The sequence below is a fragment of the Nicotiana attenuata genome, unplaced genomic scaffold, assembly GCF_001879085.1.
Source record: "Nicotiana attenuata strain UT unplaced genomic scaffold, NIATTr2, whole genome shotgun sequence".
NCBI lineage: Eukaryota > Viridiplantae > Streptophyta > Magnoliopsida > Solanales > Solanaceae > Nicotiana > Nicotiana attenuata.
The window spans coordinates 543,114-556,988 of record NW_017670487.1 but is presented as its reverse complement, the minus strand read 5'-3'; the positions used below and the strand labels follow the sequence as shown (position 1 = coordinate 556,988).

General features: G+C 39.0%; 1 protein-coding gene across 1 annotated transcript; it reads left to right on the top strand.

Annotated features, from left to right (window-relative positions):
• Positions 1-345: 345 nt before the first annotated feature.
• Positions 346-975, top strand: LOC109240130. Its single transcript, XM_019406753.1, has one exon. The coding sequence runs from the start codon at positions 554-556 to the stop codon at positions 761-763; it is 210 nt and encodes a 69-aa protein (XP_019262298.1). The 5' UTR covers positions 346-553; the 3' UTR covers positions 764-975.
• The last annotated feature ends 12,900 nt before the right edge of the window (positions 976-13,875 follow it).

Genomic DNA, 13,875 nt, shown 5'->3' with positions numbered 1-13,875 from the left:
AATGAGACGAAACAATAATAATAATAATAATAATAATAATAACAACGATAATAATATCATTACCATATGACTATAACAACAACAATAACAACTTTGTTTCAATGCAAATAAACATATAAGTAAGTCTCAGTTGAGAGTAATGTCAATAATGTCCTACATTAAATATGAACAAGGAATTCCATCAGGCCAAAGTGGATAGTAACAATTATACAAAAGTATCGAATGGAAACCACATAGGTAAGTCAGCTATTTGGAGGAAAAAATTGCCTATACCAACTATATATGAATTATGCTTCATTTGATCAGTATATGAATACCATAACCATTATTATAAGAAGAATTAAAATAGAAGGGGCATGTGTGAACTGGCGAATCAAACTCGATCTCTTTCTACAAATCTAAACACCATCACTTGTTTTTATTCCTTTCTTAATCCAATACTTGTTGTATTAAAACTGAAAGAAAGCTTACTCATCATTCGAACTATATATACAACAAAATATAGGCCAACAGCAGAGTACACACCTACACGTAGATATCGAGAGAGAGAGAGATGTCGGATTGGGGGCCAGTGTTGATAGCAGTGGTGCTGTTTGTGCTGTTGAGTCCAGGGCTACTGTTTCAGTTACCTGGTAGGCACAGAGTTGTGGAGTTTGGGAACATGCACACAAGTGGCCTCTCCATTCTTGTTCATACAATCCTCTATTTTGGACTCATTACCGTCTTCCTTATTGCTATCGGAGTTCACATCCACACTGCCTAATTAGTTTTCTCGTTGTTTCCTTTCTGCTAATTGGGCTTTTCTTGTTTTTTTTTTTTTTTAGTTCATTGTTGTTTTCTCTTAATACAACTCTACTAATTAAATTGTCTTATTTGCACTTCTAGGGAATTATAAATCAAATTGGCATTTTTCTTTTCTAGAAATATTGTTAGTAATAATATCTGTTACTTGTGTGACATTGATCTTTTATTTGTTTTGACGTGGCAATATTAAAATTAATATGAGTAATGAATATTTTATTCAAAATTTATTGAAAATAAATAAAAAGAACGGAATTATACATATCCATTGTTCGTTTAGCATGTCTCATGGTTGCTGCATTAGTGCGTGTTGACTGTTCAACTTACCCGCTTTGCATGGGCTTAATTCAGTCTTAAATCTTGGGATAAGTGCAGATATACCTTATTTTGAGATCTCCATTGAAGTTATACCCGTATTGTATAAAATAATGACAGAATAGTCTAAGAGGCACTCGTACTTACACCGTTTTGATATTCCGGTCCCCATACTTCATAAGTTTTCATCTAGACACCTTAACTTAGTCAAAACTTATATTTTAAGCACCTCCGACCATGAGTGTTGCTCACTTGCTTAACGTGGATGACACATCAGATCCACATCATTTGCCATATCATTTTTTATATGCTATCTATTAAAAAATCTTTATTATTTTCTCTTTCCCCATCATTAACTTTATATGCCATCAAGCTTAGACACAACAGCTCCCATGGGTGTCCACTCTATAAGCAATAAGTCCCATCACAAAATGCACAAAATGGTGACAATCTTTAACAAAACGGGACAGCCATTCAAGGCTATCCAAGTCATTCACCCATAGAAAAAACCCTCCTTTGTTCTTCAATTTCAAGAACTTACGTTTTGTGAACAACGTTATCTTCTCCCTGTTGTTATTTTTCTGTTTTGCTTTGCTTTGCTTTGTTTTCGACGAAATCATTAGAGAAGCCAACTCCAGTAATTAAACTGCCCCCACTTAAAAAGGAAGAAGAATCATCACTTCAACAATCACCATCGGCGCCGCTCGAAGCTTTCTTCGAATTCCTTCTCATCGTTGCGGCACAATTCGCTTTAACGTTAATCTCAATATCTGGTTTGTGAGTTCCTAACTGTAGCACGACGGTTTACATTTGTGATTCTGGCGCATCACTGTTTAGTGGTGGGAAGGTGATAAAAATGAATGATGAGGGAATAAAAATGAGATGGCTAGAAAGGGAGTCACAATGGGAAAGGGAAGGGATGAAGAAGATTGGAAAAGGGGAAGGCTACTGAAGGGGAGGGCAAAGAATATTGGCGGGAAAAGGGGTTGAGGGAGGAACAAAAGACGAATTGGGCGTTGGGGGAGGGGGGATATTTTAATTCCTTTTCCTTTTCTTTTTTATGTTATATTTTTCTTTTGATTTTATTATTATTTATACAAAAATAATTGTTCTTCACTCGCTTTTAGAAGCGTGTATTCACACACTTTATTATACTCATTAAAATAAATGCCACATAAGCTTGGTCAACGGTCAGAAGTGCTTAAAATATAAGTTTTGACTAAGTTGAGGTGTCTAGATGAAAACTTATAAAGTATAGTGACCGGGATGTCAAAACGGTATAAGTATAAGTGCCTCTTAGGCTATTCTGCCTAAAATAATTTATAAATTTACTCATTTTTAAAAATATACTTCAGATATACGGGATTGAAATAATAAAAATTCGTCTAAATCAAATTTCGGATATTTTTGTCTCAAGCTTGGCCTGGCCTGCAAAGGCCAACTTGAAACATTTTTGACTGAAGTTGGGGCGTTAGTAAACCATTCTCTGGCAACAAACTCCACCTTGAGACTCTTCTTTCCGGTACTTCGTTGAAAAACAAAGCAAAATCATCTCAGTTGGGTAGTAGCGTAAACAAAGTAGTATTGAATATGTGAAATCTTCTGGTTACTGAATTTTGTAAAGAAAGTGGGATGGTCATGTCGTGAATCATTAGATCTGGTTGACAATGTAATGAATTAGTGTGGATACATCAAGAATCGTCGCATTAGTAGATTTGTACAGAGGGTTGATTTCCCAGCGAATACAAGTCAGGGTGTCTAATCTTTCGCTCTCCAATAATGTGCAAGAATAAATTAAGTGCATAATAATTTATATTAGATCAGGGCAAAAAGAGTGGATCAAAAGCCGATGGAAATAAGAAGAAGAAACACACGACCGAGGAGGTAAAGAAGAAGAAGAAGCAGCTTCGGCGAATCTGTCTTAAATTGGGTACCGATTAAAAGTTTTAGAAAAATAGAATATAGGCTAACTTTTACTGGGTATGTTGTTATATCTTCAAGTCAAACCAGGCAAGTACTCCCTCGTTACGTTGAATATATTTTCTTTTTGGTCCGTTTCAAAAAAAATGACTCGCTTTCTAAATTTGAAATTATTTTAGCTTATACTTACAATTCTACCCTTAATGAGAAGCTTTTATAACCATACAAACACTCTGGGCCCCCTTTTGACTTGTTTAGGACTACAAATTCTAAAAGTCTTAATTTTTTCTTAAACTCCATACCCAGTCAAATAGGTTCACATAAATTGAAACGGAGAGAGTAACAACTAACAAGAAGTCAAGCCAACAATCTGTTAAAATGCTGAGACAACAGAAAGCTCATGTCTTATATGTAAAATCGGAGCTTAAATATCCTGTGACTTGTATAAAGTACATTAATTGCAAGAATTATAAAAAGGGAAAGGCGTAGAGGTGAACCGCATGTAGGATTAAGGTATAATTAAGGTGAAATATTAGGCTGTATTGGATAACCTCTAGTTTATAATCCCTTTTTCTTTCCCTTATATTTAATGGGTAGAACAATATTAGGATAAATCACAAATGTTCTTTTAAATTGAGCGACTCTTTCACAAGAGATCAATAAAATATAACATAAGAAATCGGTAAAACAAAAAATAAGAAATCTTTGTCTGATTATTTTTTTCTATTCAAATAATAAATTGTCGCAGGAGATTGTTTCCTCCATAATTTTTAATTTCTTTTTGCTTGAAGGCGCTGGATTTATTATTAAACAGTAAAAGCTAGAGATAGTTATTACAACATCGGAATGATCTTAACGAAACAGTCCCAAGTAAGTCTTTGCGAGTACAGAAAGCAAATAAAGGTAGTTCATTCTAGAAGTGTTCGTCGCACTCAGCGTTAGTATGCAAGTTACACTGGCTCCCACACTGTGCTAGTGTGTGCGCCACTTGATTTCCTTCACGGTAGACATGCCTAACATCCGGTTGGCCCAGTGCGTCGAGTTGGAACCTGCAATCATGGAGAAAATGAGCATTAGCTTTGATGTGGGATTGTCGTTTAAAAGGTTCAGTAATATCTAGCAGTTTGTTTCCACAATAATCGTAATTCGATTTTTTGTGAAAGCAAGTTCCAATCCTTTTAGTAGGGCAAGAATTTCTGCTGGGATGGGTGACAAGGCTATTATATGGCATGAGAACCCATCAACCCAATGTCCTACGGAATCTCTTATGATTCTACCTGCTCCTCAAGTGTTGGAGTTTTTTTGGTGTGCACCATCTATATTGAGTTTATACAGGTTTTGTGGTGGGGGTGTCCATTTTATTGGGATTTTTGTTGTTATGAAACGTTTGAAGTTATGAGTTGTAAGGCAGAGGTATTCCATTGCGTGTGAAATAATTTTTGTGCTATCAATCAGTGTTGAGCAGTTATTGTAGATGTTATGGTTCCGATTTAGCCAAATATGCAAAAGGATAATTGGTGTGAAGAAGGCCAATGGGATTGATGAGTTATTTGGGAGAATGATGCTCTTAGTGAAGGTATAAATATTCCTTATCCATTCGTGTTGGTTCGAGTGTTGGGTTTCTATATTTAGCTCTTCCCATATTGAAGTGTTCATAGGTGTCGCGCCCCTTTTTCTCGCGAAATTGGGTTTATGACATTTTTGGTTAAGACAACTCGTTCTTTTTGGGAAAGGGGTTTGCATTTTTTGAAGAGTCGCCACCTAACGATTTAAGGTGCGTTAGGGCACCTATAGGGTTCATTTATAACTACGTTTGATAACCAGAGACAGGGTAAGGGCTTGAAATTATCCTAAGGGGAAGGTGTTAGGCACCCCTCAGGATCCACTAGTGTGGTTCTCGGCCAGACAGTTTTGTGTGAATTTGTACAATTAGCAAATAAACAAGTATGACTCAAATAGTATGGGATTTAAGGTTAAATACACAGATGCTTGAAAAAAAAACAGTTAATGAAAAGAAGTACAATCTAAGCGTATTTGTGAATGTAAAGGAGTGTCCTAGGTTGGTCAGCCTATAGGATCACATCAGTACAATGCCCGGTAATCACTCCTTAAAAAGGGGCTACGCGTGGCATTAGCGCACCTGTCATCATATCCATATCTACCCTTTCTCGCCCCGTGAAGGTAATTAAAGCGAGGGTTGGTCTCGACCCCTATTGCATGCGGTTACCCGTCCATTCCTATCAGTCCCGGAGGAATTTGGGACTCCTATCCTATAAAGGGGGAAGTTCTAGGCAGACCCTCAGGTTTAAAGGGCAAAATACTAGGCGACAAATAAAAAACACATAGGACTGCATTTAGGGGGTAAAACACAGAAATCAGATAGAAGGCTCAGATATACCTCCACAAGTAATGCACATACGCAGCACGACTCATACGCAATTAAGGTCTAAATTCAGAACCTAACAAGGTATTTAAGTGATAATAGTGGGACCAGATTTATTACATAACTCAGAAAAGAAGTCCGAATCAAGCTTGCCTACTGATTTTAGCACGTTGACAGTTAAACACTAATCATAAAGACGGTTTTGGTTTTATTTAAAGTTGATTGCCTAAGGCTTGCCTAGGCGCGGAATACAGATGACTATATTTTATATAGTGAAACAAGGCAGGTTTTTTAAAGCGGACTCTTGAATCCTTATAGGCATGATATCTAGTGACAAATCAAGGCAGTTTTTGAAAGAACTTGTTTTAGAGAAAATAAACCAACCAGTTTCGAAACGAACTAAAACGTGGACTGGGTTGATTTATTTAACTAAACTAGTTAAGATCTATAGACAGAATTTCTAGAGTTATTCCCTATAGGCATGACATCTAGTTTTTTAACACTGATTTCAGAAACTTTGCAGGCATGATGACCAATGAAAGAAAACATGTAACACTTGTTATAACAGAAGCTGGATTAAATTATATCCTATAGGTATGGCATCTATTTGTGAAACTGATTTTGAGACCTATTAAACATGATTTCTAACATGGTAAGGTAAGTATAGTAAAATCCTACTAAACATGATCTCTAACATGGTAAGGCAAGTATAGTAAAACCCTATAGGCATGGTTTCTAACATGGTAAGCCCAAACATAGTGAAATGTAAAGTCCTATAGGCATGGTTTCTACCCGCCTTACCCCACAAACATGTAAATACCCGCCCTTTTCACTAGTTACCCCAATATTCGTTTATAAATTATTACAGACCATGTGAATGAATTACATAAGAAAAGTAAAAATTACACTATAGAGAGCCTGAAACAGGCCCAGACTTTCAGCACCTGATTAGGGCTTCCTCCCTGAGTTATGTAATAAACCACCTCAAATGCCAAGATTGTTCCATAGCCTTTCTCATATCTGGGTGTGTCAGAGTTCCCTAAGGACCTCAAGGGATCCCGGGCAGTGCTCACACCCAGATTGCATAACCAAGACAGAGTAAGTGCAGTGTGTAAAGGCCAGCTTTTACGTGTTCAAGTTCAGAGGAAACTCATGGGTCCCAAGGCATGGCTTACACAAAAGGGGCAGAACCTAGTGGTCTAAGAGTATATGTGAGAGTGCTTGACATAGATTTAAAAGAGTTGAGTTGGAAACAATTTTGACAATGATTAGTTTGAAATAAGTTTTGGAAGGCAATAGAAGAGTTTGCCTTAGTGAAAACCAGCTTGAAGAAGAAAAGTGACAGGACAATCAGCAACTCAAGACCAAATCAACATACATAGTTCAAACACAAACAGGGAAAGGAGGAACTGGGGACAAGTAGTTCATATGCGAAAGCATATTTGCACACAGGTTAACACCAGAGAAGTACTACAGAACTTTAATAGTCACAGCAATAGTCTATCACAAAGTGTTCATGCCATGAACTTAGCAGCATCAGATTTAAGGGGTGCTAAACAGAGTTACACATTAGGTTTAGGGGAAAGGGTTCATGATCACATAGTAACTAGGTGTCATGCTTATAATGTATTGGGGGGTTAGGGGGTAGGGTAGAATAGTAGTAGAAAATATGAGAAAGCAGTAGACAGCTGAATTACGGGGTAATCACATGGCAAAATAGGCATGCTAACTGCAAGGGAGGCAGCAGAACCACAAGCAGAAGCATAAGAGAAACAAAAGGAAGTGCAATACAAATAGAGACATATTGTTTTGGAGGTTGTAAATTAAACTGAAAATATACCAGTAAGAATGAGAGAATAGGTGCAGAGTGAGGAGTGAAGAGCAGTACAATGAAGGGAAATAGAGCAGTAGTGTGTAGAGCAGTAGAGTAGTAGAACAATAGAGCTGTAGAGCAATGTAACCACTCAGTTTTGGCTTGCAGCCAACTGAGTATCAAGTAAGAGAGTATGTATGTATGTAAGAGAGAGATTAGAACAGTGTAATTGTTCGTCCCCTATGCTAAAGAGAGGGTAGAGTATTTATAGTTTTAGAACAGGCAAGAAAATAAGGTAATAGGTACTGACTTAGCACAATTATAGAGATAATACAAATCAGAATCAATTAAAGACCCGGACTTCCTTCAATTAGGGAGTCATAGTTCAAACGGGTACAAGTTGTATCAAATAGGGAAAAGAATTACTTATAAGACTGATTTTACCACAGTAGGAGTAGTAAAAGCATGTGGCATGTAATAAGGACTAAGTACAGAATATTTACAAGTAAGGAAAGTACACGTTAAATAACTAACAACATATTTGTGCACATAAATAAGGTAGAGTACAATTTTAATTCTGAAAGTTAGTTCAAAGAATCACGATGAGATTGAAAATCACAGCGAATCAGCACTAACTAAGGAAAGTATCACAAAAGTAAGGAAGCAATTCGAAAAATCAGTACAGAATTACAAGGAAAATACACAAAATCACAGATTCGGGAGGATATCATGTGAACAATCAATAAAACAAATAGTCGGACCTATTAAACGATAAATAACATGTTTGAACAAAATCAGAGAAACCCTAAGAACGAATTAGAGCAGGAAGCGCAAGAGCATATAGAACATACATGAAACCTAGAATGTTCATGAGAGACATGCAAACACATCGCAAACATACTCAAACTTCAAATCGAGTCCAGAAGTATTAGGGTTTCTTAACGAAAATGAATCGAGCAAAAGGAAAGACTCAAGTGATGTTTAAACATGTTAAAAATCACAAAGTAATTGCTAAAAATCAGAAAGAAATCGTTTTTTGCAAAAGGGTTTTGAAACCCTAGTCTGGAAAATGAGGAAATCGTTTGAAATCAGAGAAATCTTTTGAGGAAAACAGGTGAGAACCTTTAAAGACACATAGATCCATCACAGATCTAAAAAGATCGGAGGATTTAAAGCTAGGGTTTTCCAGAAAAGTAGTAGAGATGATAGAATAGGTCAAGAACCCAAAGATCCGTAATAAAACAAGAAGAAGTTCTTACTCACAAACGGAAAATGGCCTGAGACAGGCTGATAAACAAAGTTCCAAACCGAAACCAGTTGGGATTCCCTTGAGAAGATCTCAAGGATCCAAGAAATCGAAGAGCCATGGCGTGTGGAAGACCAGGCCCGGTCGGAGAAGACGTAGAAATATCGTAGGAGGAGTTCACTCCGGTGACGGCGATTAGGGTTTGAGTTAGGTCTTAGGGAGAATTTGGAGAGGAAGGGATTCAAGGGCGTTGCAAATGAGAGAATGGGGTAGAGTTTGGGGGGTCGTTGGATTAAAAAAGGAAAGAAATAACATGGACCGTTGATCTGGGAGATTAAAAAGGGTAGGTTGGGTTCCGGGTTTGGGTATGGGTTAATAGGGTGTGGGTCGGGTTTTAATTGTAAAATTGGGCTGGGAATTGGGGTCCTGATTTGGCTATAATTGAAAGCCAATTTGGCTATAATTTAAATAGCCAGTTTTTCCCTATTTAATTTATAAAAAATAGCAGATAATTTCTGGAAAAAAATAATTTAGAATGCTAGAATGATTTAGGATACATAACTAGCAATTTAAAATATAGGATCCAATTTTATGCATATGAAACATAATTATATCTTAAAAGGGCTAACATTGCAATTATGTGCAATTTAGCTTTAAAATACTAAATGTAATTGCAAAAAATATATAAAAATTACCTTAGCCATATTTTGGCATGAATATATAAATTCAATACATGAATTATCAAAATAATAATTTTGAAAATAATTATTGGGGATTTTATGGATAAAAAGGTAGAAAATAAATCAATTTAAACCTTTAAAATTATGGGAAAAATATTAAAAACCTTGGGCATGCTTATATATGCATATATATGCTATTTCGAACGTATTTTTGCATATTTAAAAATATAGGGAAAAATTGGGTATCAACAGCTGCCCCTCTTTACCCGGGAAGGATGAAAGAATTTTCGGGTAAAAAAATGATTGCCAATTTTGACCGAGCGAAACGGTTTGAGAGATTAGGCCGCACCCTGGCTTCTGAGCTGCCAACATATCTATGGTTCTACAGAATCAGGCCATGTGTAGTTCTGTATTCATCGGCGAGGTTTACCGGTGAAGTCATCTCAAGAGCGGACGTAACATCTAGGACCGGGTGAGTGAACGGTTTACGGGAATTGTGAGGTTTGATATGGCTGGGAAAACTGGAGTGGGATCGCTCCGCTGGGATAGCCATTGCTCGCCGGGTTACCTGCAAATAACCGATACAAGCATATATTGCGTAATTTAAACATGATGCAAATTCCTGTTGGACCATGAATGTTGTCTTTGGACGGTTAGGAATGGCGTCCTCAGACCATGATGTCCTGGGCCATGGGTTGTTTGGGTGTAGGATTCGCAGGCCATGAAATGATGTTCTGGGCTAGGAGGATGGTGCCTCCGAACCATGACGCCTTTGAATAATGATACGCAAAAGATTGAAAGAGATCCTCGGGCCATGACATGGTGTTCTCGGGCCATGAAGATGGTGCCTCCGAATGATGACGCCTTTGGATGAGTTGGCGATATTTCAGCCCATGAAGGATGCAGTAGTATGATGTGGACAAGATAGAGCTTAGTCTTGCGAATTGAAGGGCAGAACTTAGCCCGTAAGAAAAGCGAGATAAATAGTGCTTGAGATAACGCTTAGTTTCGAAGAAAAATTGGAGGCAGAGCTTAGCCTCGAAAGGCAGGAGAGCAGCCTTATGCAAAGATGTGAATGCAGATGGAGGTAGAGTTTAACCTCGGAAGGCATAGTGCTTGAGATAACGCTTAGTTTCGAAGAAAAATTGGAGGCAGAGCTTAGCCTCGAAAGGCAGGAGAGCAGCCTTATGCAAAGATGTGAATGCAGATGGAGGTAGAGTTTAACCTCGGAAGGCAGAATGGTAGCTTTATGCAGATTGGAAGGCAGAATGGTAGCCTTATGCAAATTGGAAGGCAGAATAGTAACCTCATGCAATGCGGATGCAGATGGAGACAGTGTTTAGTCTCAGAAGGCATAATGGTAGCCTTATGCAATGCAGATGCAGATGGAGACAGCATTTAGTCTCGGAAGGCAGAATAGTAGCCTTGCAAATTGGAAGGCAGAATGGTAGCCTTTGCAGATGCAGATGGAGACAGCGTTTAGTCTCGGAAGGCAGAATGGTAGCCTTATGCAATGCAGATGTAGATGGATACAACGTTTAGTCTCGAAAGGCAGAATAGTAGCCTTATGCAAATTGGAAGGTAGAATAGTAGCCTTATGCAACAAATGATGGTAGAATTTTCTTAGCTGATAATAGATTGCGGCGTCGTGATTACTGGGAGCATTGTGACATACGGAACATCGCTGGTATGTGCTGATAGCAAATATTGGCAAGTGCAACGGTTCTGAGAATCATATTTTGAACGATGTTTGTCCCATGGGCGTACAGTATGTTTAATGATTTTGCAATCCTAGTTCCTGCATCCAAAGAAGAATCGTGAGTCTTGTAAGGGGGAAGGTTAGTTCGTATCCCCTCTGGCTTGCTTGACTTGTTTCGCTTTGATCTGGTGATACCGTTTGTATCATTGGGGTAGCGTTGCTAAACAAAGTAGTTTCAACAATAAACATGCATGATTTTGTAAAAGTATGACATAAATGTATAACTAAAAATAGCTTTTAGATGAACCGACGACTGTGACGTAGTTCGGGACATTGCAACCTCTCCTGCTACGGAATTTTGAGGGTCCTCCTCAAAATTCTGCCCCAGTTTGATGGGTTGACATTTCTGACTGTTGCTCGTGCGGCGATCGGCTGAAATTACTTCGGAATTTTGAGGGTCCTCCTCAAAATTTTGTCCCAGTTTCCAATTGCGGGGGGAAATGAAAATTTTATTTAATTGTGACCGAACCAATAGGGCTGCCTACGTATCCCCTCTTAAACGGGAATCAGGTCAGGCGTAGTTCAATTTACATATCATAAAGAAAGCATAAAGATTACACATAGTAACGCTTGACTGCATCTGAATTGATCGGCTTTGGCCAGACTTCTCCGTCCATTTCTGCAAGTATGAGGGCTCCTCCTGTCAAAACCCGGTGAACCATGTATGGACCCTGCCAGTTGGGAGAGAACTTCCCTTTGGATTCATCTTGATGCGGAAAAATTTTCTTCAACACCAGTTGCCCCGGTGTGAACTGTCTTGTCTTGACTCTTTTGTTGAAGGCTCTGGATATTCTGTTCTGATAGAGTTGACCATGGCAGATTGCATTCATTCTCTTTCCGTCTATAAGGGCTAGCTGCTCATAATGACTTTTTACCCACTTTGCGTCGTCGAGCTCGGCTTCTTGTATGATCCTTAGGGAAGGAATTTCTACCTCAGCGGGAATGACAGCCTCTGTACCGTAAACCGGCATATAGGGGGTTGCCTCGATTGATGTGCAGACTGTGGTGCAATATCCCAGTAGAGCAAATGATAACTTCTTGTGCCACTGTCTATGCTTCTCTATCATTTTCCTCAATATCTTCTTGATATTCTTGTTGGCGGCTTCTACAGCTCCGTTCATCTGAGGCCTGTAGGCTGTGGAATTCTTGTGTTTGACCTTGAAAGTTTCGCACATAGCTTTCATCAAGTCGCTGTTGAGGTTGGAGCCATTATCAGTAATGATTGACTCTAGAATTCCGAATCGACAAATAATGCGGTCGCGGACAAAGTCTGCCACGACTTTCTTAGTCACCGATTTGTAAGATGCTGCTTCGGCCCATTTGGTAAAATAGTCGATGGCTACTAGGATGAACCTGTGTCCGTTGGAAGCGGCATGCTCGATTGGTCCAATAACGTCCATTCCCCAGGCGGCGAACGGTCACGGTGAGCTTGTTGCATTAAGCTCGTTCGGAGGTACCTTTATTATGTCCGCATGTATCTGATAGCGGTGGCATTTCAGGACATACTGGATGTAGTCCGTTTCCATAGTCATCCAAAAGTAACCAGCCCGGAGTATCTTCTTTGCTAAGAAAAAACCGTTCTGGCATAGAAGTAATGTCTCAGCTTCTGAGCTACCCAAGTCAAAGCACAACAGGTGCGTTCCAATAGAGAATACCGGGCCTCGTACGGGGTGAACTTCTTACTGAAATAATAAATGGCTTGCTCCTTCCTTCCCGTTTCATCGTGTTGCCCCAAAACGCAGCCGAAAGCTCCATCTAACACTGCAAGGTAGAGTAATAAGGGTCTACCTGGCTCAGGCGGGACTAAGACTAGTGGTGTTGACATGTACTCCTTGATTTTGTCGAAGGCCTTTTGGCAGTCATTGGTCCATTTGGTGGCGGAGTCCTTCTTTAACATCTTGAAGATCGGCTCACAGATAACTGTAAACTGTGCTATGAATCGGTTGATGTAGTTAAGCCTTCCCAAGAAACTCATCACATCTTTCTTGTTCCTTGGCGGTGGTAGTTCTTGAATGGCTTTGACCTTCGATGGATCCAGTTTTATTCCTCGGCGGCTCACAATAAACCCAAGCAATTTCCCAGCAGGAACCCCAAATGCACACTTCGCGGGGTTTAATTTTAGGTTGTATCTCCGCAGTCCGTTGAAGAACTTCCTCAGATCTTCTATGTGGTCAGTGGCCTTCTTGGACTTGATAATAACATCATCCACATATACCTCTATCTCCTTATGTATCATATTGATAATAGGCTACATAGACGATATTTACACCCTAATTATACCATGCTTTATTATTGTTTTATAGGCTAAATGATAACAAAATGCTCTAATTGGTGTTCTTTTGCTGTGCATGGACTAATCCAAGTTAGAAAGAACTATGGAGTGTTTTGGAGTCAATAATGTGAAGAAAACGTCCAATCAAGAAGCACCCGAGCGGAAAGAAGCAAAAAGTGGACTGGGGTTTAATCCATCGCGACCGCGGTGGACCGTGGCAGGCCACAGACGCGAGGCAGAATGTTTGGCTCCCACCGCGGTTGCGCCGCGGCCGCGGTGAACTGTGCAGTTGCCCAGAACTTGTGGGACCAAAGTGTAACTCAGGAAAAACTTATTCCAACCCTTATAAACTCAAGAAGCTCGCCCAAGAAAAGAGGAAGCTTGTTTTTAGACCTAAGGAGGCTGAGGTTGGACACACTTTTGACATAATTTAGACCTAAGGAGGCTAAGGAGACCGGGGATTCGACCTAAGGAGTCAAGAACACACTGGGAGCAAGGCGGAGAATTCTTCAACGAGTTTTTCCTTCCTCTTCCTATTTTTCATTGGTGGTTATGATTTTTAGTATTGTAGTTTTACATACTATTATGAATAGCTAATTTGTTATCTAGGGTTTTGATAGAACCTTTTGTAGGATAAATTCTTGTTATGTTTTTATATAATTGAGCCGTTGGATTTCTCTACTTGT